The 26,323-nt window shown below is 41.7% G+C and overlaps 2 protein-coding genes across 3 annotated transcripts; one reads left to right on the plus strand and one right to left on the minus strand.

Moving 5' to 3' along the window:
- Positions 1-173: 173 nt before the first annotated feature.
- Positions 174-20,475, minus strand: optn (optineurin). 2 transcript variants are annotated; one of them, XM_039792012.1, is made up of 13 exons: positions 20,361-20,475; positions 9,521-9,645; positions 8,994-9,184; positions 8,601-8,759; positions 8,038-8,222; positions 6,778-6,868; positions 6,396-6,511; positions 4,925-5,074; positions 3,599-3,683; positions 3,301-3,459; positions 3,007-3,149; positions 2,184-2,266; positions 174-1,105 (listed from the first exon to the last, which is right to left on the minus strand). In XM_039792012.1, the coding sequence occupies exons 2-13, from the start codon at positions 9,639-9,641 to the stop codon at positions 993-995; spliced, it is 1,596 nt and encodes a 531-aa protein (XP_039647946.1). In that variant the 5' UTR covers positions 9,642-9,645; positions 20,361-20,475; the 3' UTR covers positions 174-992. The 2 variants fall into 2 exon arrangements, with proteins under 2 accessions (XP_039647946.1, XP_039647945.1); XM_039792011.1 differs by lacking the exon at positions 20,361-20,475 and adding an exon at positions 10,704-10,856.
- ccdc3a (coiled-coil domain containing 3a) lies at positions 12,816-24,527 on the plus strand. The gene is made up of 3 exons (XM_039792013.1): positions 12,816-13,667; positions 14,222-14,399; positions 24,132-24,527. The coding sequence occupies exons 1-3, from the start codon at positions 13,270-13,272 to the stop codon at positions 24,435-24,437; spliced, it is 882 nt and encodes a 293-aa protein (XP_039647947.1). The 5' UTR covers positions 12,816-13,269; the 3' UTR covers positions 24,438-24,527.
- The last annotated feature ends 1,796 nt before the right edge of the window (positions 24,528-26,323 follow it).

Genomic DNA, 26,323 nt, shown 5'->3' on the forward strand with positions numbered 1-26,323 from the left:
CATTTTTCGCTAATGAACACTAACTGTAAAACTAAGCTATTTTGGTAATGTTGACACAATATATCATTTAAGGCAGAAGGATATCATTCTAACTCAACTGTTTTTTCAAATACTTCGTCAGAGAAATAATCTTCCAGGTTTTTTTATGTCACAATTATGACTAAAAGCAGACAGAAATTTGCAATAATTTTATTTTCATTCACAGAATTACAACATGAAATCAGAAGTCCTTTATAATCTACAGACTACAGAATTAGCAGGGTGTTGGAGCCTCCTGCACATGGAATTACAAAGGCATACAGGTATACAGTGATAGGTTGATTAACAAGTTAAATATTTTACATTCTAATTACCAGGTATCAACTGCATTACAGTGAAAATAAAATATTTATCTTCATATTAAAGTGCCTACATGGTGCATGCTCCTTTCACCCCCCCAACACCAACAACCCATTAGCCAAAATATACTTTTCAAGCAAGAAATATAAAAAGAATTTCTCGAGGAAACCAAAAAAATTAAAAATAAAATAGCCTTCAGCAACCAAGTACTTGGTAAACGAATGCAACTTGTGAAGGCTGCACTTACGTAATGTGCACATGACAGGCAGACAGCACTACACTAAAATCTCATCAGGGGTTGCGTTAACTTTCTCTTTTAATATTCCAGACAAGTTTTCCCTTGAAGAAGTTCATCTTCAGTTTACAATTCTTTTCCCAAAATCTTATGTTGTATTCCAAATATTTATAAGCAATTCTCAAATAAAACAAACTACAGAGGACCAATTATTTTCAAAAGAACCCTCAATACAGCTTTAAAATCTCTCCATTTAAATCCTTAGAAAAAGCAAAATGTTGCCATCTGAGAATGAATGTAACTGAGTTTATCGTGGAACAATGATGAGTTGTCTCAGGTAAAGATAAAAGCGGAGGAAGACTCAGATTAAGGTGCTAACGTAGCTGCTGTTGTCGTGGTTGCTTGTCATGATGGAGGTCTAGTTGATGCAGTCCATGATGTGGATCTGCAGGGAGTCCAGGTCCGGCAGGATCTCGTTGCACTTGGGACAGGCGTGTTCGGGAATGTTCCCCTGATGCTGCCAGTCAGTACCTGAGAGTCAAGAGACACTGATCACAACCTGAACATGCTGGACACAGATGTTCCAGTTACACTGAACTGAGCTGTCGATCGTGCACTCCCTCCCAGACTGTGTGGTACGTTGCAACAAGTTCCACCAATCACGTTTTAGGTGTTATACAGTCAAGATGGTTAAATGAATGGTTGCGCATTTGGGGAAATGCACTTATTCTCTTTCTTGCGGAGAGTTAAATGAGAAGATTGATACCACTCTTGTGTCTGTACGCTAAATATTAAAATAGAGCCAGCGACCGGTTGACTTAGCTTAGCATAGCGTAAAGACTGGAAACAGATGGAGACAGCTAGCCTGGCTCTGTCAAAACATAAAACTAATACTTCTAAACTAACTATAGTAGCTATACTAGCATGTTATATCATGTTTGTTTAATCCATACAAAAACTAAAATAAAAAACTGTGTGGTTTTGCGTGGAGTTATGTGCTTTTTTAGGCGGGTCAGTGTCTCCCTCGAGTCTTGTCGTCCTGACTTGCCCACTGTAGAACCCTTGTCTGCGTTCTCCACGGTAACAAGAAGACTCCAGGAAGTCACCGGCCAATCCAAGAAATAGTTTCTGCTCGGTGTTTCGCGTCGTTATGCTAAACTAAAAGGCTGTTTTATGCTTCTGTGTCAACTCCACGCCGTAGCTACGCCGTCGCTCCTCCGGCGTAGTGACCCTTTCGGAGTTCTGCGTCGGGGTTGCTTTGCATCGCGGTGCATTTCACCGCCATAACGCTAGGGGGTGATAAGTCTGAGGTAATTTGCGAGGTGTCTGCCAGCCAGTTTATGTTATGTTAGCAAGCAAACTTTAGCACAACTGACCACAAAGTACTGCTTGATGGAAAAGTGCCAATTTCTAAACGTTACTGACATATAGACACTTTGTAGATCTTCTTATCTACCTTGGCAATAAATAAACGTATTTCCCAAAATGACAAACTATTCTTTTAAGGCTCTATCAATTCAGGTAAAAGACATGGAATTTGGATACAGCCTGAAATGAAGTATGCCTGGAAGGCTACCTTTCAGGACATAAAAAAAACAAACATGTGTACCTCTTCCAATCAGACTAGCACCAGCTCCGTGTGCATTTCCTCCCTGTGACACATGTCTCCTCTGCATCTCGTTCAGCGACCGCCTGTGGAGAAACACAAGAGAAAGAGGCGTCTCAGACCGCTTCCAAACTAATTCTGGTGCAGTTCATTTATAGTATTAATTTGTGTCAACGTAGAGGATTTTAGCATGAACTCAAAAGCTAAACTACTATTAAATCTAATTGCTGTTCGTGAACTGTCAAGAAAGCGATGTTGTATAAGCAAAATACATGTATATATTTATGCAAGATTATTTGGTAACTGTGGTAACAAGTATGCAGCACAGGTTTCTCTAAATGGGTTCATGTGCCACTGATTATGCAGGATGACATCACCAAAACTGTCCAATGAATGACTAGTACGGCCTTCAACTTCATGTTTACAGCTCGGTTACAGAGTGAAATCACAAGTTCATGATAACAATACGATTTTTGACTCAATTCAGGGGCCTGTGATCACTATCAGATAATATCATATGCCCATCTAACACAGTTTTATATCAACTCACAAAAAGCAACTAAAATATGATTTGACAATTTTATAACTAAGCTTTTCCAGACATGTAAAAAAGACATGTGAAAAACATACAATTTTTGGAATAGAAATACATATAAAGTGGGTATTTCAAAACAAAAGGCACATCCAAACGATAAGATGTATCACTATTTTCACTTTGCATCGATGATATTGCATCGTTGATCATTGAATCAATATTGTTATGCACATAGGAACAATGTACTGCATCTTTTTTAATGAACTGAACTCCAGGTGTTTGACTCAATACCTGCCCAGTGATTCCATCTCCTCCTGCAGGTGGGTGTTCTGCTTCTTTACATACTCCAGCTGAGCAGCCAGACGCTCCCTCTCTTCGTGGAGTTTCTCCCTCGCTGCTCGCTCTGCGTAGAAGTCTGAGGAGTAGACCTCTGCCTGCACACAGAGTACCCAAAAAAAAAATGCACAAAAACTGAAAGGGAGCCATGTTGGTTATGTGGACTTCTGATACTTAGGATCCGATGCTAGGGTTAACTAAACATCGATTAGCAAAGCAGATGATAAAACATTTTTTACAGCCACTGACCTGAGCCTGGAACACAGATATGGTCTGCAGCTCCTCCTCCTTCTTGTAGATCTCCTGCTTCATGTGATCGATGTGGTTCTGTTTAGCAGCCAGGGCCTCTTCAGCGGCAGTCAGCCGCTCCTGCAGCTGGTCCACCACCTCCTTCTGCACCAGCTGAGACTGCACAACCACAGGGCAAAAGGTTCAAACACGCCCAGCTCTCTTTTCTAATTGTTTATTCTTTTAACCGCATAGGTGTGGTGGAAATAAGATAAAAGTACATTGCGAAAAGGGTCCTCATTATGCGATATGAACTAACCTCTCTCTTCTTCTTCTCCTCTTTGAGTTCATTGTAGTCTTCAAACAGCTTGGTGTAGGCATCCTTCAGCTGGGCCAGGTTGTTCCTGTGAGGGGAGAAAGAAGGGGGTTACCGGTAGTCTCGCATTGCCAGACCTTCGTCCACAGCGCCGGACGGAGCAACGGTGCCGTTGCAAAATAACCTCGGGAAGGAACTTTTTGTTGGAACGTGTACATTCAAAGGTTGTTTTAGTCTTGTAAAAGAAAACTCCGATTGGACCGATAGTCTAGCTAGCTGTCTGGATTTACCCTGCAGAGATCTGAGGAGCAGTTAACCATATGGTGCATTCTTTTTGTCCACCGAAGTCGTTTTACGAGTCGTTTTCCGGAGTTACGACCCGGAAGTTGCAAAAAGAACGCCCCCGAGGTCGTATTTACGACTCGTCAAGTCGTCTGAACTCAGAGGACCCCGAGCTCACTTTCAAAGATGGCTATGTCGTGCATCACACGTAGTAAACATTGTGGTTTTCTACAATTTTAAGCACTTTTGTCTTTGTTGTAGCCAAATGAAGAAGTCGTACACATAGCGCTGTATACTGCTACCTATAGGCATGTCGCTACAGTCTCATTAGGAGTTAAATACCGCCTGATTAGTTATATTGTAGCTTGTGCAGCTGAAATTGGCTAGAGACGCTCGGTTGCTATATGACAACAATGGCTTTAAGCCGAGTCTGGAGCAGAAAGCAGAGCAGTAGCCTAACGTTAACGTTAATCAAAACGTAATTTTCATGTATCAAACTGTGAGATATATCTGTGTAATATGTCAATAACTGGGTGAATATAATCCTAAATGTTACTAAAAATGTTACAAAAATCCACCTTTTCTCCGACTCGTAGTATTGTGTGACAAAAAGAATGCAACAACCCGCGGTTATTCGTTTTTCGACACGGATGTGACGTCACGCTCGAGCTATTAGTCTCGATTACAAGACAAAAAGAACGCACCAATAGTCCTCACAAATCAAGTGCAGTTTAAAATTACATCACAAAGAAAGTGGACGGTAACGGACATCCGGCTGAAATGAAAGATATCTGGTGGAATTTCCGGCGGCACCTGAACAATACAGAAGTGGAACGTCGTGGATATAGACTAGGTTAGCGGTGACTCAGTGTGCGTGTCCAAATATATGTTAATCACGACTGGGAAATAGACTATGATGGAGACTCTGTTCCAATGCAAATCATTTCCATAAATATTTTTACTGTACAGTCAACAACAACAAAAAAGGCAGCTGAGATCCACATTAACATGACTAGTCAATGTCTCTGTATATGTGTCGCCTCTGACCTCTCCTCCCCAGCCTTCCTCTGCTCCATCTGGCCCTGAGCCTGCATGCTGTCCACCTGCAGCTTGAGCCGGTCGTTCTCCGACTGAACAGCCTGCTTCTCCACCAGCTGAGCCTTCAGAGTGACCACGTCCTGCTCCACCTCCCGACATCTAGACACAAAGAGAAAATGAGAATATGTACAGGTCAAGTTTAAGCATAGGAACAGCGAGAGAAAACTTTGCAAAAAAAGTAAGCAGGGTTGTGTGGCAGTGTGAGTGTGTCAACAAATGGCCCATTGTGTTCTTTAACCCCCCCCCAGTGAAGCACAAGTAGACTTTATACTTCACAATTATTGTTTTCCATCAGATCTTTTAAAGATCTCGACATTTCCAACCGTACTTGAATGCAGCTTCATTTCACGGAGAAAGAGAGAGAGTAAAAAGAGCCAGAGGGACTGTGCTCTGTGCTGGAGCTTGTTGCAGGAAACAGTCAGCTGTTACACAAACTCGTTTTTTTTACCCTCACAGTGTTCTGAAACTTTGTTTGTGGCAACGACAGAGGCAGTGATGTTACTGTTTACTGTCAAGTCTGATCGCCGCTTACATGATTGGCCACCGCAGGGTGACGTCGGGTTGCGTTTCTCTAAAAGTTGTATCTGTCTCAACTTTTCGTCGCAGGCTGCGGCGGGCTTTTTCCGGCTCACCCCTGCGGCCCCCACCTCCGCAGTTTTAACACACTACCCGCATTCAAAATGAATGCGAAGAGAATACATTAAAGCTATAGTGCGTAGTTTCTATCGCCCCCATGAGGAATTCTAAGTAATGACAACAACACTATCGACAAAAAATCGATTAATATTTTTTAATTAAAAAAAAAATATATATTTTTTTTAAATAGTATGTCTACTGCAATCACATGGGGAAAGTAACTACATTTACATACTGTGAATCGTTTCTGAATTGAAAATCGTTTTTGGATCGAATCTTGAGTCTAAAAATCAATATTGAATCGTGACATTTTTTGAGTAATGTTTAAATTTTCAAAAGGACCCAGAAAAAATTACTAATGTCCTTTGAAAACTTCCTTTTGTTATATTCTGTCAGCATCATTTTTAATACAATTTTTTTAAGTTTCTTTAAAGTCCTCCCCGGTCTTTCCAACCTTTGTTTTATGTAAACGCTTTGCACTCTACGACTTACCTCTCCCAAACTGTTTTAAGTTCCTGTTGTCTTTATGTATGAAAAAGAAAAATCGACAGCAGAGATAATGAAACAGATATTGGTCCGACCTGCCCCAAAAAATAATCCTAAAAAAAAATAGAAATAATAAATGGGAAGATTTGCATTTTCGACGTAGCGCCTGACGACCACCTGAGTGTATGTGAATGCAGCCTTAATTGTCGGAGCACGGTATAGGTTGCCATGTTTTATTCTTGTTGGCTCCTTCACTAAATGGTTCGTATGGGCATATATGTGTATGTGGTGGCCTAACCTGTCCTGCAGGTTCTTCTTCATGCCTTCTGCTTCATCCAGCTTGCTCTGGGCCTGCTGCAGTTCTTTAAACAGCGTTCTCATCTGACACTTCAGATTCTCCACCTCAGATGCTGCCTGAAATATATTTTAATAATGACAGACAAGCATTACGATGAGCAAACTGAACACTAAAAACATCAGTGGACCATCTGCCAGTTATGGTAATTGTAAAGTCAGAGATCAACGACAGTAAACATCAAAATGAGGTTATTTTAACCAAGCAACCAGTTGTCAGAATCTCATAATGCAATGCTACAGTTAAACTACCTGTCTGAATTACATTTTTCTTTCACTACAACAAACTGCTTTTAGTTTTAGTATTTTCACTTTTGAGTGGATACCTTTTCCTCTTTCCCAGAATCCTCCTTGGTCTCTGCTTGGGTCTGTGTTGATTCCTCCACATTAGACTTCCTCTCTTCCAGCTCTCTAATTCTGTTGGATAATTTGTTTCAAAAACGGTTAACAATGTTAGCAAAAACACAATACAAAAAAAGATTAGATTAAAACAGAAAAAAAACTTTTGAGCTTCAACAAAAAAAAAAAAAAAAAAAAACCTATCTGGTCCAGTTTACAAGAAAACAGCACCAGGAACCACTGACAGCCTGCCTTGCTGTTTCCTGATGCTATAAACGCAGAAGAGTTTCAACTGCCGTGAAGATAGTAGATCCGAGGTCTTCAACAGGGGTTATTGTTTAATCATAAAAAAAAAGGTTTTCCAAAAAGTTAAAATATGTCTGAAAATATGCATAAACACGAGTCCAACATATTATAAGCAAAGATAAATAAAATAATAAAACACACACAGAGTAAAAGTAAAGTGCTCATATTATGCTTTTTGGCTTTTTCCCTTTCCTTTTTTGTGTTATACCATATATCTTTTTTGTGCACATTATAGGTTTACAAAGTGAAAAAGCCCAAAGTCTACCCCAAAGGGACTTACCATCTCCAACAGAAAACACTGTTCACCAACTGCTCCAAACAGCTCTATTACTTTACTTCAGAGACGAACGTGCATCACTTTGTAACACACGTTATAATGCTCGCCTAGCTGCTAGCGTGGCACTCCCTCATACTCTGCTTCTGACTGGCTAGTAGTCCTACTAGCTACTGCGCATGTGCGACTCCCAACAAAGATGGAATAGAAGTGTGATGCTTCACTCTGTAGCTTAAACAGAGAGCTCAACACACAGGGTGAAAAGAGGAGCTGCAGCAATGTGCAGTACAACAAAAATGTGGTGTTTTTTTTGAAAATTAAACCATGTAAACCTATTCTGATATAACCTCTAAATACAATTATGAACCTGAAAATTAGCATAATATGAGCACTTTAACATTAAAACATGATGTATAGGGCGCCTGGATTGCTCAGTTGGTAGAGCGGGCGCCCATATATAGAGGTTTACTCCTCGATGCAGCGGGCTGGGGTTAGACTCCGACCTGCGGCCCTTTGCTGCACGTCATTCCCCCCTCGCTCTCCCCTTTCATGTCTTCTGCTGTCCTATCAAAATAAAGGCTGAAAATGCCCCAAAAATAATCTTAAAAAATCTTCTGCAGTAGATTATTAAGTGGTGAACTGCTCCTTTAAATTGCGGCCCTCTAACCTGGCAGAAGAAGCCTGCAGCTCGGCCTGCAGCCGCTCGGCGCGCTGCGTCTCGTTCCTCAGTGACTGGAGGAGCTGGCTGATAGTCATCTCCTTGCTGTCCTGCTGGGATGCCGTCATGCTCAGTTCCTGACGTCTGCCGTGTTCCGAACCACACGCATCGTTCGTGCCGTCTACACCTCCATCCTGAGAAGAAAAACACCCAGTTACATCTCAAAAGCTTGTTTTACAGCCGTGTATCTTTTCATTAAAAAAAAACATCACAGAATGATTTATGACTGTATTGTTATTGAAAATATGATCTGGATTTCTTTAAAATAGGGTGTAATAATTTTAGAATGAATAAACACTACTCTGCTTGTCTAAAACAACATGGTTGGGGGGTTAAAGTAGAGGCTTTTTTGTGTTAGTGAGGGCTTTCCATGCTGAATAGAAGATAATTCAGGGGGAAAAACTGATTATATAGAATTGTCTGTCTAATTTCTTTTGTGTGTGTGTGTGTGTGTGTGTGTGTGTGTGTGTGTGTGTGTGTGTGTGTGTGTGTGTGTGTGTGTCGCTCTTCACCGAGACTCTGATGATCTCAATGAAGGAGTCGTCTTGTGAGTTGTCGGCTCTCAGCTGCAGCTCAGAGTTCATGGCCACCAGGTCGTTCTTCTCTGCCTGCAGGCGAGCAACCTGGGCACGCAGGGCAATCAGCTCTGCACTCTGATTGGATGACACCGCCTGGAGATGACATCACACACGTCAAGCAGAATATTATGTGGTTAATGGGTTAATTTTGTTACAATTTGACAGAAGACTTAAATCTAGCGCAACTTCATGTAGAATCAGCCGGCTAAAAGTCTCATTAGGAAATGTATAATATAATAAAAATCATTTAAAAAATGTTAATGTAGGAACATGGCTCTTAGCTGCTTTGATAAATAAACAGAAAGCAGTGTCAGGTTACACCCTCACCAGCAAGCCTCCCCCTGTCCTCCCCTCCTCCGCCGTCCTCTTGTTCAGTTCCAGGGTCAGCTCCTCCATGCGGCCCCGAGCCTCCTCCAGCCTGCTCTCCAGGAAGCCCCGCTCCTCCCGCTGCTTCTCCCGCCACGCAGACAGACCCTCGAAACGCTCCTTCATCGTCAGGTTGGTCTGACGCAGGGCCTCTGGGCGAGACACACAGATGGAGAATTTTAATAAATGCACATTGTGCGAGCCAAGTCATTTGAACTACGACCCTTTCCATAGCTAATATGCCTTCCCTGTCCCAACACACTGCTCCAGCTGGTCATATCACACCACAACTGGGAAACTCCACCCTGACACGAACCGTCAGGAACTCAACGTTCACTGACCTTTGACCCTCGACACTTTGCCCACACCTGATAAGAGTATTAAGTCTGGAACGGGCTTCTTTATTGTGGAATAGTGCCTGGAAAAACAAACCAAAAAGCTCAAATAAAAACACATTTTCCTCAGCTCTGAACCACACCTACTCTCACCTTTCAGGTCTCGGTTCTCCTGGATGAGGATGTTCATCTGCTGCAGGGTTTCCTCCAGCGTACCCGACTGACCCTGAGAGCATGAGACGTCGCCGTTCATCACGGGGCCTCCAGACGCCATGACGCTGACAGGGAGAAAATGAAAGAAGATGCAGAGATGTTTGAGCTTGTATGTAGTTTGATTACTGATACAATATTGCTAATGACAATGTAACTATCAGGGGAAGTAGCTGAGTAGCAGAAATGAAAATACAGTTGACATCTTGTAGCTCTAAAATGTGAAGATGATGATGACGATGAAGATTTAAATACATAGCAACGTCTATCCATCCCTTTAACATGATTCATTTAAATTCAACAAAATAAATAAATGAAAAGGTGTAGCAGATTTTCTCTTTGGAATATTAGACTTGGGATTTGCTTTATACACCACTGATATACAATGTTTATTCAATTCAGAGGTGATTACCATGTAGTCTGGGCATAATCATGTCCACAGAACAACTGGACTGACTCCATCTCGTTTTTATTTGATATATTTGCATGCCAGAATTAAAAACAAAGAACAACAATAGGTCATTTAGACTATTATGAAACACCAAGTCATTCCCCTCTGTCTTATTAACTTCACTTGTGTGTTTTCATGTCAACAGAACACGTAGAAAAAAAAACGCTCCATTCTTACATCACCAATGACTCAGTGATTCAGCATGCAGCAGCAGGAAAGGAGCATACGGCCGGAATTATCTCCCCATCACATGATAACTTAATGAAATTAGAATAGAAGGGGGGCTGTATGCCAAGCACACTGTGGTATGCTTCTGCCCTCACACAATGGCCAAATGACAGACACTAATAGCTAAAATAATAATATAGGCTAATATCACGGTTAACTGTAACCCCGTTTAGGGATACGACAGTGAATACCAGTGGGACAAATGCTACTTTTAAAACCACCACTGGATACTACAGACACACCGTGTCAATGTTATGGATGTATATGTTTTAATATATGGTCGTATGGTTTTACTTTCACTTTTCTTCAGGTGGGCCTGTCCGGTGTGCGACTCCTGGTATAAACACTGAAAAGTTGCAAGTAACTTAACACAACGCGGATATGGTTTAACCTGAGCCAAACTGCGTCACACCAAACGTTAAAAACACGTATAAATGTTGAACTCACCTGCTGTCAACTTCGGAACTAGCTAAACACAGTGTGGATGTTGACTCCAAAGGCAGAAACACTCGGAGAGATGGCAAAATGTGTGTCGACCAACCTACTGAACTGCTTCTGGTTAGTAACGTTAACAACGTCTAGTCACGTACGGAAACCGAGCACTTCCGGTGATTGTTTTCGAAATAAAATCACATTTTGAAAACCTTTATTTTATATATTTTTTTGTCTTAAAAAGGGTACACGAATTGAGCATAACTTTTGCCAATCATTTCTATTCTATTATGTTTTTAAAGGGACTGTTTTTCTTAGAAAGAGATACCATTCTAAGTTTTTTTTATTGGCCATTAATGTTATTTAGCCACATAAAGGCCAACAGTCACTGAAACATAGAAACAGGGAAAACAGCAACAGTGAGATGGAAAAGAGAAATTAGTATAAGTTAGTTACAGCTTGAGCCTGATACAATTTAGCCGATAATATGAAACAACATAATTGTTTTCTAATTGTCCCATTCCTCATTATTAAATCTTTACGTTCCATAAACAATGATTGTTTTTACTCAACCTCATTAGTCTAATAATATATTGACACATTGATATATATTTGAACTTCAAGTTCTAGCCCTTATTTTGAAAGCGCATTTGCCTTACTTCCTATCCTTATTGAACTAACTGTCGCTGGCTCGACGCAGCTCTGACTTGTGTGGATTTAACGAAGGTTTCCATTTCCTCGAAGTGACGTCGCAGAGCAGTGAAGATCTCAGTATATATATGTCAATGGTATAAACGGCAGCAGCGCATGAACAGAGCCGCTGTGCCGATAGGTCCATCCGCTTGTTTTACTCATCAGGGCAGATGAGGGCGGGGACAGTCATCAGCTGACAGCGGGAATTCCCTTCAGGAGTCACCTTGCAGCGAGACTCCCTAACCCTTTTGTCAGATTTAGCTGACAAGTATTACAACAATTAAGACATAATGAATCTTGATGTGATACCTGATAATATCATTAGTCTGTACAAAAAGGTCACTAGGCTATAGTAGGAATAAAAAAATAAAAAGCATCTCAATTTTTTGGTTGTTGCTTTAATCCAAACTTGCGTACAAAACGCGCATAAAAAGGCAAATATAATATATCACAGCATTTATTCGATTATTAAGATGATCTATTATATAAATAGAACAAATATAGGCCGACACATGCTGTTTTGTCCATTAGATGGCAGTGTTTTCTAAGCAAAAATCCATAGCTGTAAAAATTCAAACCACTGAAATGTTTGGCTGTAGTTAAACGAAACAGCCTGAGTAGCAAAACTATGCTAAATAAGGTCATTATAGTTTATCATGAGTTATTTTGGGGCCAATCTGTCTGCTGCTATGTGCAGAATTTTAAAACAGTAGCAGCTGATAGATCCATACAGAATGTTCTCTGACACATCATGATTTCTGTAGTAGATATAGGCTAGTAGAGATTTAGTAGCCTATTAAACTGATTACGAGAAATGTAAAGTCATAATAATGAATGTCATTATCCTAATCTTTATCTCATGTGTTCCACTGCAGACTACTGTTATCCATCAGTGATGTCATTGTGAAATGTCTCCAAATTATTCACTTTGAACCTCTTTAAAGAAGAGCTTCTCTTGGACATGCTCTCCAACAGTAGAAAGCACTTTCATACTTCACTGGCCTGGGACATTTGGCTTTTCCTTCTCGATGCTTTTAAGTGCGCTATCGGGAAAATGGAAACTTCTTAAAAATGGCATCTAATGCAGAGTTTCTGAATTCAGTCTGATGATGACATTGACTGGTGAAAAATATTGGGATAAAAATTTAATGCTTGCGGTTTTCCAGAAAAGCCACTATAGATAGGTATTTGTTAAAAAAAAAAAAAAAAAAAAAAAAAAAAAAAAAAAAAAAAAAAATGGATGAAGCCTACTATTTGTTTTACAATGTTAAGGAAATTATCCCGTTCATGCAGTTATCCACTATCCAGTTATCAACCTTATTGATATTATCCGAATAATAGCACTCATGCGCACCAACCAGTTCACATGGAAACATCAAATCTCTGAGCGTCACAATAGTCCTTGAACGCAGCACCCGTGCGCCTTGGTGAAGTGTGTCGCTCCCAGCGCAGACAGACAGATGAGGTGGAAACACTGGGAACACAGCAACAGGTTGGAGTAGTCGAAGTTTCTGAGAATTGATTCGACTTTCGAGTTCTCTTTAGGAGTCTGGAGGTGAGGAGATCTGAGTTTGTGCAAGTTAAATTAATGGGCAAAGGAACTGTGGTCGAACGTTGTGCAAAAAGTTCCTTTGGCATACTTTTATGAGTTTTTGGTCAAGTAACGTTGGAGCATCCTCAAGCGTCCAGGTAACCATCACGCGCGTTTAGTTCTATAAACGCAGCATTTGCAACTCACTTTTTGCAGCTTGTATGTTTGGAGAGACTGCCCTCCAGCATAAAACAGCCAATTTAGACCGAATAATAAATTACCACTTTTCTTCCGTGAGGCATCACCACAGGGTTTACAAACTGACAGAAGCTTGTAACCCTTCTCGGGACCTTCAGGATGTTTTCCATGGCTGTCCTCCTCGCAGCGCTCGGCGTTTTTGCGCATCTGGGCACTTTTACGCACGGGTGCCAGCTCCCCTCCGAGTGGCGGCCGCTGAGCGAGGGCTGCCGGGCGGAGCTGGCGGAGATCATAGTCTACGCCCGGGTCCTGGCGATCCACCGGGAGCCCCCGGGGGGCAGCCTGTATAACTCGCTGCCCTTCGGGTTCGGGTATGGGTACGAGGGCGCGGAGGAAGGGCTGCTGTACTCTGCGGAGGTGGAGATGCTGTGCGACCAGGCCTGGGGCAGCATGCTGGAGGTGCCCACCGGATCAAGGCTCAACCTGACCGGACTGGGCTACCTGTCCTGCCAGTCCCACACCGTGATGGAGAACTACTCCTACTTCTTCTTCCTCAGGTGAGGTGCAAGGCCTGGACTCATTTATCCAAATAGTTTCGACGGACACACATGACTAAATATCTATTCAACTTACAACAGCCCAACATTGAGTTTCATTGCTGTCACTAAAATTAGACTGGTCCCATAAAACGTTTTGCCAGACAGAAATGCATTTAGCAAAATAGCTAATTTAAATCAACACTGTAATAACTCTTCAGAGTTCTTGTCTTTTGTCAGTCAGATTTAAAATATATAATTTTAAGGTATACTACTTGAGGCTGCCTAAGTATTTTCCATTAAGTGAGATTTGAAATGTTACACTCTTTATTCACACCATCTATCTGACAGCTGTGGTTGCAAGTTATTTTTGCAAAAGAAAGATTTTACATGCAAAGCAAACAGGCTCATTAAATATGATGCTTTTTTTAAAGCTATGAAATGCATTGACCTATGGAACTTACAAAACCATATTTCATTTGGTTGTTGCAAATTCATAATGCAGCTACAACCCATTAATCACTGCAGCAGCTTCAGCTTTCTGCTCACAGTTGTCCTGTTTATCTGCTGTGCAGGATGGATGAGAACTACAACATCCTCCCCCATGGTGTCAACTTCCAGGACGCCATCTTCCCAGACACGTCCGACAACAGGCGCATGTTCTCCAGCCTCTTCCAGTTCTCCAACTGCACCCAAGGGAGCCAGCCTTTCCACACCTTCAGCCCTGAGTGGGACACCCAGGAGGACAGCAGGGTAGGGCTGCACTTTCATTGTTTTCACCACACACACACACCTTTTCATGTATATAGTACAATGTTATCATGCAACTGTTCTCCCTTTGAATGTCTAAAACCAAGAATTATTACCCTGAGGACTGCCATGCAGCATGATTGGATAGTTGGTTGCCATAGTTATACTTGCTGCTTCCTTAAAAACAAAAATGACTCCCATCTCCTTGTACAACCTCATTACTGTCTGAGAAAAATAAGATTAAAAAAAGTGTCTCCATCTTCAGTCAGGTCAGCTTTTTAGGTGTTTAGAGAGCATGTAAGCAAACCCGACACTATCTCGTCACCATAGAGACAACAGATTAACCGTCCAGACGAACAGCATGGTGCAGGGAACTGGAGGTGGGGGATGGGGGGGGGAGAGTAAGAGCTGTGGTTGAGGTTTTGAGTTTTTTTAGTAATATATGCAGTTTCAGTTTGTGTGTGTGTGGACACCTAATCATAAATTGAGTTGTGACTCTGCTGACAGGAATGTGATGAGGATCAGTAGAAACAGTTTAACTACTATCCTCTAGCACAGTACACACACACACACACACACACACACACACACACACACACACACACACACACACACACACACACACACACACACACACACACACACACACACACACACACACACACACACACACACACACACACACACACACACACACACACACACACACACACACACACACACACACACACACACACACACACACACACACACACACACACACACACACACACACACACACGATTCCCAGCATGTGATTGGTCACATGCAATCACATCCCAGCCAGTTGAAAATCAAAGCAATTGCTGATTGGCCAAGGTCCGTCCAGCTGGCTCCTCAGGCAGACAGGATATTGGCCATCCTGAGGTCAAAGATCAAATAGCAGGGATCCAAATATTTGACAGGCAGCAGTTTGGACGTGTGTCAGTCAGCAGTCTGGATGTACATGATGAAGCAAAATCTGCTGAACTGTGACCAGCGATAAGCCTGTCAACAGAGGAAGAAAGGGCCGCAGGATTAATCAATACACCTTCTCTGAGTGAGTCGAGCAGGTCGAACTACGGACAAGACGGAACACAGCGGCTGGAGACGGAGCTACACAAGTCTTTGTCCTCATTTTGAAAAGTTACCAGGGCAACTGTATAGATGTTGAAGAGGTTTTCACTCGGTGGCACAGTGTCATTACAGTCACTTCAAATTCACCATATTTGTATCCGAGTTGTAGACTTGAGACTTCAACTAGAGTTAAGTCACAAAAATGAGGGCTTGAAACATGGCTTGGACTTGAGTGCTGTAAGATTCAAGACTTCATTTAGCGCTGACTCCTTAAAGACTTGACTTGATCAGTTAAAAACTGAGACTTTGCTTTCAAGTCTCCAATTTTGAACTGTTGGATCTTGGAAGGATAACATATAAATAAGATAGTGACAGACAGGCCGTGCATGGCCACAAACAGGCTTGTACTTTGTAGAACCTCACGTCAGCTACATTTTGTCTAAATATAATGGTAAGCGTTTAGAGACCTGAAAGACTTACAATTGACTTGCAATTCCTAACTGAATATTAGGGATTTGAAGGCTTCAGATTTTAGCCTTGACTTGGACTGGTCCTCTTGAATGACTCAAGACTTGATTTGGACGTTCTTGAACGATTTGAGAGTTGACTTGGACCTCTTCTACTTACTTCAGACTTGATTGAGAATTGTCTCAAATACATTTTTGACTTGACTTGTCGTCAGGGACTTGAACTGGCCTCCACTGACTTGAGACTTGACTTGTGAATTTATTTTGACTTGACTTGTTTCGAATGACGTAGTCTCGCTTTGCCAGACCCTCCTCCAAAGCATTCTGAAGGAGGGTCCGGCTACTCCACAACCGTCATGGGCGGTGCTACACTCCGCACAGAGCTGCTGCAAAAAAATAGTTGTGCGAGAGAAAACTCAGATTGGACAGATAGTCTAGCTAGCTGTCTGGATTTACCCTGCAGAGATCTGAGGAGCAGTTAACCATAGTCCTCAGAAATCCACCGAATTTAAAATTCCAACACAAAGAAAGCGGAAGGAAACGGAAAATGCACGCATCCGGCGGAATTTCCTGCAGCACCGGAGCAATCCCGGAAGTGGAACGCGAAGGATATAGACTACGAATGACGCAACTCTTGACTTGAATCGTGACTTCACTTGTCACAATTGTCCTGAGACTTGACTCGGACTTGCCTCCATTTGTCTCCATTGACTTGAAACTTGGCTTCTTGGACTCGTTTCAAATGAGTTTTGACTTCACTTTTTTCTCAGAAGACTTGAGACCTGAATTGGGCTTGCCCCGAGGAACTTCGTTGACATGGGACATAACTTGCATTGATTTCGTTTTTCTTTTTAGATTTGTGTCCGCTGTCTTGAGACTGGACTTTGAGCCTTGACTTGGACTTGACCTCCATTGACTATTTAGCCTCATTATAGTAACTGCGAAAAATCACAACATTCGCACCTGTGTGTGTAATTTGGAACAGGAGATGTTTAAATGTACATCTATGAGCATCATTGCAGTAACAGTCAGGATGTTGCACCTTGAGCCTGACTGACCCGCACACTGCCTGCAGCAGACGTTTGAAAAGCCACGCTTAATTGGATTTGGATTGGATTTATGGCATTTTTTTGTTATTGTCAACAGTCAGAACTGCAGAACTAAATCAGGAAAGGTCACAGTGGTGTGGCGTCTTCCTCTTCCTTGCTCTTTGAGTTTGACCCGCAGGCTCTGAGCTGTATCGTCAAAAGGGCCAGGGGTCAGGGGTTAAACCCACTAATCATTTAGATGGCGAGCACTCGCATGTAGAGGCCCTGACCCTCAGGCAGGGCGGGACAAAACAGGTGTTTTGCTTCAGGAATTTACCGCCGACGATGAGATGGAAGGACCGTCTTCCTCTTCGTGTCTCTCCTTTCCCGTCCACATTTCCCTGCCTTTTGTATCAGATTTGAAGCAAAAGAAAAACCACTCTTCTCTTTCTTTCCTTCTGCTTTGCTGGGACTGCAATTAAACTTAAAATTAAAAGCAACAAGATCCAATTTCTGATTACACGCATCTAAATATCCATCTATCTCCAACGGATCTTGAAAGTGTTTCCCTAGCTGCATCACTCCCTCAGTGCTTTGAGGTCTCGAGACATCCTTCAGCTGGAGTTCAAACACAAAACCTTGCCTTAAAAATTGGAGTTGGGAGGCCGTTTGCTTCTGGTTTCAGTCTCGTGGGAACCAGATGCCCCTCCAGAAGGATAAAAGAGAGACTTCCTCCACTTTTCTGCCAGAACCTTCAATTAGCTTCTGTTAAAGCCTCCTCTTATCAGCAGCTGTCACAGACTCAGACTCAGGACAAAGAATACAATCCAAATGTTTTAATGAAGGTTCTTGTCATGCAAGCAAAAGTCAAAAACAGTATCAAAAAAACAAGGTAGAGTCCAAGAGGTAAAGAAAACACAGGAGATCGCAAAGGAGAGTGGTGCCAAAAGGCAGTGTAAAAAATACCGGAAAAACTTAGTAGTACAAAAAGCCCAGAAGACCAGCTGAACAGGAGACAAACACTGGAAGATCTGGCGAAGAACTGAAGCGACAATACCGAGGGGAGTCGGCAGCAGCACTCAGAGCAGCTTTTACCACGACACTGCCGTAAGCCCACCGTTCATCTGTTCAACCCATCCTCAGGCAACGCTTCGTATGATATCTTACGATAAGTTATGCACACTTTTTCGTGCGTTATGCTGCGAATATCCAGGAAGGCCTGCCAAGCCCCTGCAGTGCAGAAGCTGTTTTTGCAGAAACTAATCGGTTAGGGTTTAGAAAAGATCGAGATTTGGGCTAAAGTAAGTATGTTTGTTACGTAACTTATGCACATGGTGTTAAGGACGCAAGTTACATAACAAAAGAAGGTGAAAATAAGTCAACGTTGTCTTTTGCTTCCACACAGGACACGAACTGTGGTCTCTTGGGTGAAAGTCTTGAAAGTTTGTTTGACCCATTCATCCCTACGGGGACTTTCTTGCTCTTTATATTATGTCAGCTGACTTCCTCTTCGGCGCCCGTATCCGGGATATTTTGGATTTCCTTTTCTACCTTTTTTTTTTTTTTTTAACAGTCTATGGTCCTGACTCACAATGTTATATATGAATGAAGAAGTGCATTACTTTTCTAGGTATAAGTACGAACAGTGAATGTGAACAGCCTGATCTGTTCAATAGAGGTTTCTTTTTCCCTTCTCTGATATTCTTCTCAGATATTCTGTCTTTTTTAAATTTTCTTTTGTGCCCTTTAGCCTGCACTTGATAGCCCACAGCAAGATAGAGACAAAAAAACACTTTTTAATCAGCACATTTCCATGCACTCTTTACATGCGCTCTAATGATTTGATTAGAACCACAGCGAGGGAATGCTCTGGTTGTAACAGCCATGTAAACACCTTTAACAAGTTTTCTGACTCTCATTAACATTTTATGAGGATGCCTAGAGCAGAGTTTCCAATCTTTTTTTTTTTTTTTTTTTTACAGGATAGAGCATATACCTGGGACCCCCTCATGTTTGTCTCTTGGAATAATTTGACGTAGCATATTTTTTTTTACACTTGTATAGTCTTATTTATGTGAAAGAATTACACAAGAGAAATGTAGGCTATTAGAACGATATCAGACATGTATGGTGCTGATTCTAAGATTTTTATTTGTTAGATTAGAACATAATCTATGAACTGTTATAGATTAAAAAAAAAAAAAGTAATATTATTTGTTGAACTATAAAGCCTTTTGTAAAAAATAAAAATACTTATCACTTCCTGGCAGAGTGCCACAGACCCTACTTTTTTTACACTTGTATAGTCTTATTTATGTGAAAGAATACACAAGAGAAATGTAGGCTATTAGAACGATATCAGACATGTATGGTGCAGATTCTAAGATTTTTATTTGTTAGATTAGAACATAATCTATGAACTGTTATAGATTTTAAAAAAAAAAAAAGTAATATTATTTGTTGAACTATAAAGCCTTTTGTAAAAAATAAAAATACTTATCACTTCCTGGCAGAGTGCCACAGACCCTACTTTGAGAATCCCTGGCTTAGAGGGATAAAAGGAGGACAACACAGTCGGCCTGTTCCACTCAGTAGTTAGGCTCCCACTTTCTCCGTCTCGTCCGTTTTCTTCTTCTCTCTGACTCCCTTTTGTTCTTTTATCTCTTCATCTCTCACTCTCTTTTTGTCTGTTTTCTAATCACCCATCCCTATTCACACACACACACACACACACACACACACACACACACACACACACACACACACACACACACACACACACACACACACACACACACACACACACACACACACACACACACACACACAGTCTGCAGAAATAAATGAGCAGTCAGGTCAGCTTGGACACACACAAAGGCCCGTCTAGCAATCCCTTCAACCCCATTAGGCCTACTCTCTCTTTTCTTCATATTTCTTTCTTTCTTTTTCTTTCTTTCTTTCTTTCTTTCTTTCTTTCGATGAATGAACAATACTGAACAACACATACTGTCATCTGATAAGCATCGTGCAAAAGCTCCAGCCTTACGTTTTGCTCATTATGAACTGATGCTTCCCTCATGTGATTGGTCAGTGAATTGGAAGAGGTGGAAACTGCAAAGCAAACTGACCTCTGACATTACACAACTGATGCAGTTCTATCCAACTTAAGCGATCCATCAAACTCTTTCCTCTCTGCTGCCGACAGTAAATGGTGACATAAAAATAGGCCATGTCTTACATTTGTACAAAAGATGTGTATTTAGTCCATATTTGCCCACATATGTTACATGTTAGAGAACTAAATATGCTTCGAATGTTGTTCACATTGTCAGTAGCATGTCAGTGTTTCAGCAAGTAGTAAACGCAACACTAACCTTATAAAGTTGAAATGGCGATCATGTTTCTGGCCAACTGAGCCAGTCCTTTTTTTACTTTCTTTGAGCTTTGTTTTTGGTCTCCACCAACTCTTGAAGGAAATATCTGGCTTTGCAGCTGGTAAATGGACCTTTTTCACAGCAGACATTTTTGACTTGTGATAGTAGGTAAAGCACAGCTGAAACTGATAACCTTAACGATGGCTCAGTTCCATCAAGTGTCCCAGTAAGCTGTTTCAGTGAGTCAGCATGCACAATACCAGGACCTCTCCTAAGTGGAATGCAGCCATCAGTAATGGGTTTGAATACACCTGTGCTTTTCCTAGGGCTGCACAATTAATCGCAATTGTATCGATATCTCAATATGGTGCAATATCCAAATCGCAAGGGGGGCGCAATATTTGTTAATGGCAAAATATGTGTCAAACCATTCTGAGTTAAGTATTGTGGTGCTGCAGAGACGTCCCGGCCTACAAATTGTATCCTACAAACTAAAGAAAAAAATCTTTGTTTGGTACACATCCAAAAAATCACACTATAATCATTTTAATTTCTTTCAATGTTAATAATTTTCAATGAAAAGGAAAATAATGATACAAAAAGGATCATTCCCTCCAATATCGTGAATCATATCGCAATCGCAATATCAGTCAAAATAATCGCAATTAGATATTTTCCTCATATCGTGCAGCCCTAGCTTTTCCTACTATGACGTGTCAACATGTCTGCTGTGAAAAAGGTCTATTCTCCGCTGTGTTTAACGGCTAGTGACCAAATGTGTCGATAACTTTCTGCTGTGGCTGGAAACCATGATGAGAGCGGTGAGACTCAACCAGAACAGCAAAGTTGCTGCCCCTAAAACCAAAACAATGACCTGAAAGATGCTAAAATGCTCCAGAGCAAAGTTGGGTTTTAATTATCTGTGGGTTCATCAGAACAAGCGACAATTCTTTTTGCAGTCTTTTTATTCCATTGTTAGTGTGACAAGTGCAGCTTCAAATGCATTGTAGTGGATTTTGAATATATGATGATCTCTCCTCCTCCATATTCTGCAGTCTTGATAGAGTTATGGACAAAATAGATATTTTTCTGTGATAAAAAAAAAAAATCTTACACTTGAATTATTTGAGGACATGTTGTACATGCATATGTGTGTGTCTTCACATGTCCTCTAAATACTGTTTATACAGATGATGCTAAACAGCAGGCAGGTAATACCCGGATGTTTTGACAGATGGTGTGTGTGTGTGTGTGTGTGTGTGTGTGTGTGTGTGTGTGTGTGTTGGGGGCACCCCATTGAGAGCCTTCCTATGAGCATGAGAAAGGGTTCAAACAAAAAAAATAGTTACATTATCTGGATTTGACTTGTGTTTGGATAAATGGGAAGAAAAAGACTTCCCTTAAAGGGTCAGGTCACCCAAATTACAAAAAAGGTTTAGGTGACCTTTTGTTACGTCACGTGTCAAAAGAAATGCAACAGAACTCCCAATAGTAAAGAAATGGGAGCGAGAGCTGAACCCTAAGGGTAACGTAATTAATTGGGAGACAGTTTGGGACAACATTTCCCACTGTTCCAAGAACCCAAATCACCAGCAGATCCACTTCAACATATGTCATAGGACATATTGGACTCCTCAAAAGAAGGTGGGGGGTGGGCGAGGGTTTTTAGTTCCAGTTCCATTGTATTTGTTTGTTCTGTATGTTGTTTGTTCAAAAAATATAAAACAAATAAAAAAATTGATCACAAAAAAAAAGAAATGCAACCTTCCTGTCCAGGATGATCCACAGACCTCATTGTGAACAATTTTCACACTAACACAAAGTAGCTCCCATGAAACAGTAAGATTTTATTTAGCTGTCCATTTAATGAAATATATATATTCAACGTGGAGACAATTACAAACATTTTTTGCATTTAATATATGATAACATGCTAAATCTTTGCATATCAGAACAGAGTCAACAGTACATTCTACTTCTTAAATATTCAAACTAAATATTTACCCAAAAGCGATACTGTATCTATCTTCTCATCTTACTCTTGGCAAAAAAAAAAGACAAGTGTATTTCCTAAACCTGCAGTAACATCATAGTTCTCAAAACTGGAGCCAAGACACACCTTAGAATATGTTTAAAGGCCATCATCAGCTGTAGCCATCTGAGGCTGGTGTGAACAGGCCACAGCAAGTTCATTTGACGGTATGGGAACGTGTTCATTATTGCCAGGTGGGGCCAAAAAAAGTACAGTAGCTATTTTGTATCAGTGATATACTTTATGTTGTTTCTATGCATTTAATAAAGCCAAAAATATTCATAGACTGACTCAAATATAGAACAATATACACTGTCGACACACGGCCACTGGTGATACGGGCTCGCATTGCCACACTACTGTGGAGTAAGGTTTAGCTGCACCGCAGTTACATTCTGGGATAGGAGAAGAAAACGCTCTGGGTTGTTTGCATTTCTTTAAACCAATCACAATCGTCTTGGGGCGGCCCTAAGCTCTGGACGCAGCGACGGTGGCTCTGCAAAATAGTCTCGGGAAGGAACTTGCTTTGGTGGAACATTTGCACCCCACAAAAGAACCACATGTAATGTTAAATAAAGTGAACTGTTCACACAATACAGTAAGAGCTATTTAAATTAGCTGGATACATGGTTAAATGTCATTTGCTCTTAGCAGTGTATCGCTGTGTGTACTATCCCCATCAATCAGTCCCAAAAAGTCCCAGTTAGAGAGTAAATGGTGTAAACATATTCTTTGTAAATCTTTACAATCATTCCCTGAAAGAACCAAGCAGGCCTGCCTTGTTGCCCGATCCAAATGTTCTTCAAAACTGGCCATTTTTAGCGTGTGGCTTGCTAGCTCGAAGTTTGTTGTCGTTTCCCGAAGCGAAGGGATTTTGAGAACGGCCAAAACGTCCCAGTTAGAGACTAAATGCCATAAACATATTCTTTGTAAATCTTTACAGCCATTCCCCGAAAGAACCAAGCAGGCCTGCCTCGTTGCACGATCCAAATGTTCTTCAAAACTGGCCATTTTTAGCGTGTAGCTCGCTAGCTCGAAGTTTGTTGTCGTTTCCCCCGAAGCGAAAGGGATTTGGAGACCGGCGACACACACAGAGAGCGGAAGGTGAGGTGAGGGACGTGTCAGGCGATTCTCCTGGAAATGTACTTCTGTTGATCCAGACTACTGGTGTTGTGCCTTTGTTAGCTTAGCACTAGTGGCACACAGGGAACAATTAGCATTAGCCGTCAACTGAGGGGACATTTCCTAGGTTGGTATGTTCCTCTGACTAAGTGCAGTGGAACATGAACACACGTTGCGTTCCCCACTGTGACTAAGAGAGCTGTTAACCCTGAGGTCAGCTGTGCTCTACCAACGAGATGGAAAATTAGGGCCCCCGAAATATCAAAGTATGTGACTGTGCGCTGGCATTGTCCGGGAGGGAAGGGAGCTCCATGTGCATTTATGTTACACAGACACACATAAACTCCGTCCCCTCGTGTTTCTGCACAATATAAATGTAAATCACCCTCCTCTCTCCTTCCAAATATAAGGGAGAGCAAAGGAGAAATAACATTTGTGGACTTTTTTCCTTTCCTCAAAGAGGCTGCTGGGAAAATCCCATCCCCAGTCCTCTCACACTACACAACCAGCCGACAAAGATGGCAACTGGTGGTTTACAACAGTCTGGTTTGCCTGTTAGGAAAACAACCCTTCCTGCATGTTAACTTACTTTTCCCCCTCTCCTTCTCCGTCTCCAGCTGCTGTGCTCCTCGGTGCAGGCCGCGCTGTTTGAGGAGGAGGAGAGAGGCCGCAAGATGCAGGAGCGCCTGGCCGCGGCCGAGCGCAGGAACCGGCAGCTGAAGGAGCGCGTTCGCAAGGCCAAACGCTCCCTGAGGAACGCCCGCAAGGCCGCGCGCAAGGCCCAGCAGGAGGCGCAGGAGCTGCAGGAGAAGCTGAAGGCTGCAGAGCGCAGGGCGGGGCACCACCTCAACGCCATAACGCAGGAGGAGCCTCCACCCGGGCGTTATGCAAGCACGGCGCTACGCAAGAGGATGCAACTTTAACTAATCCAAAACTGGCAACCCACCTGGACTGAAAACTGGCCGCGGAGAGCGAGAGACTGCTGGGCGGTCTCTATGTAAGGGACAAAGAAATAGCAAATTACACATATGACTAAACACACTAATAATCTACATAGGTTGTTTTTTTTTGTAAATACACAACTTCTCCTCTATTTTGTTTCCCTGATTGCCGTAACACAAGAGTAACGGTAAGAGCAGTTCCCAGTCATCTGACAAAAGAACAACAATTTTCCTGAAAGGGAGTCAAACATTTATTTTCCCGATGATTACTCTTGCAGGTGGAGCAGTGCTGTAGCTCTGCTGCCTTCTACAACTGGGTTCAGTTGTGGCTCTGTGCTCTTCCCCGGGCCGTGATCACATAGGGTTTTTACGATTCCGATGCCGAACCGGCGCTTTTAAAACGATTCCAATTCCTAAACCGATTCTTGAAAAACTGAAAAATGACATCAAAGATGTAATATCTTTACTAGCGACCACTTGCAGTGAATGGTGAATATGCTTTTACGTCCATTTTGGTGAGCCCAGAGGGAAAATATGGCATTTTAAAAGTAGCCTACCATTTATGGTAGCTAGCTAACTGTAGACTACAGAGAAAGGGTGATATTTTTACATTAATTTCATAGCGACAGAGGGAAAATATTTCAGTCGACACGTTAAGTGTAATGAGGAACCGAAATTTGTGTTGTAATCCGGTCCGATTCCTACCGGTTGCGAAGGAACTGGTTCCATAGTGGAACCGGGTTTTGGTACCCAACCCTACATAGGATGGGGGTGGGGTGGGAGTGGGGGGGGTTTGCTCTGGCACAAAGCAAAGCCGTGAGCGACAACAGTAACAGCAACAGCAGGAGCTTACTCTATTATTGGAGTGCTGGTTTTCCCAACCTGAAGTAAAAGTAGTTTCAGTTTTAAAACAAAAGAAGGTCGTGGATAGGTCCGTTTATACCGGAGCTAGACGATGAGAACTAATCATTTAAAGGGGCACGCCACCTATCTTTACACGTCAAAGTCACTTTACGGTTTGGTGGGACGGAGACCTACTCAGCCTGTGAAACAGGTGTATAATATCTTTTGTGGCTCTGCCGGAGCTTTGTCAATTCTAAAAAAAAAAAATAACCCGAGTGATGTCATTGGGGTTATCTTGGTATGTTTTGTTTTTTATTGTAAATAAAAACAGAACGTGTTACCCATTCGGGGCATGAAGTTTGAAAGACATACGTGTTTACCGGGTAGGGTCAGGTCGGAGGCAGTGGTGGAAGGAGTATTCGGATCCGTTACTTAAGTAAAATAAAAGTATGCAAGTATCATCAGGAACATTTACTTCAAAGTATTAAAAGTAAAAGTACTCGATGCAGAAAAATCCTCACATTATAGAAACGAGAAAGGACCCAAACAGTTCTGTCAATCAACCAAGTGTTTAATGGTGTCATCATTTCAGCTGGACTTGTAGGCCCTTATATTGTTAGGTAGTTTAATTTATAATATATTATGTTTTATGTTTTGTTTTCAAAATCTTAACTTGTAAAGTATCTACTAATGCTGTCTTATTAATGTAGTGGAGTAAAAAGTACAATATTTCTTTTTGAAATGAGTAGAAATGGAAAGTTTTGTACTTAAGTGCAGTACTTGAGTAAATGTACTTAGTTACATTCTGCTAACGTTGTCTGGCTGCTGTTTGGTGCTGGGCTGGTGGTGTACAGTGGGTTTATTAGAGCTTTTTCATTCTTTTAGTACAGAAAACAGCCCCCTGCTGCGACTGGAAACAACGCTGATTAGACTGAATCAAAACATTAAAGTTGCGGGCCGGAAAAAAAATAATTTGAAAAAATAATGAGCTGAAAGATGCCAAAAATGTACACAGAGCTGAGTGG

This window comes from Perca fluviatilis, chromosome 23 (genome assembly GCF_010015445.1).
Source record: "Perca fluviatilis chromosome 23, GENO_Pfluv_1.0, whole genome shotgun sequence".
NCBI lineage: Eukaryota > Metazoa > Chordata > Actinopteri > Perciformes > Percidae > Perca > Perca fluviatilis.

Coding starts and splice junctions, on each gene's coding strand:
- optn (XM_039792012.1), bottom strand. CDS start 9,641: ATGGCGTCTGGAGGCCCCGTGATGAACGGCGACGTCTCATGCTCTCAG. Junction 9,185..9,520: donor GGAGAACCGAGACCTGAAAG/GTGAGAGTAGGT, acceptor TGTCTCGCCCAG/AGGCCCTGCGTCAGACCAAC. Junction 3,150..3,300: donor TATCTGTGTTCCAGGCTCAG/GTCAGTGGCTGT, acceptor CTCTGTGTGCAG/GCAGAGGTCTACTCCTCAGA.
- ccdc3a (XM_039792013.1), top strand. CDS start 13,270: ATGTTTTCCATGGCTGTCCTCCTCGCAGCGCTCGGCGTTTTTGCGCAT. Junction 13,668..14,221: donor TCCTACTTCTTCTTCCTCAG/GTGAGGTGCAAG, acceptor TCTGCTGTGCAG/GATGGATGAGAACTACAACA. Junction 14,400..24,131: donor ACACCCAGGAGGACAGCAGG/GTAGGGCTGCAC, acceptor CTCCGTCTCCAG/CTGCTGTGCTCCTCGGTGCA.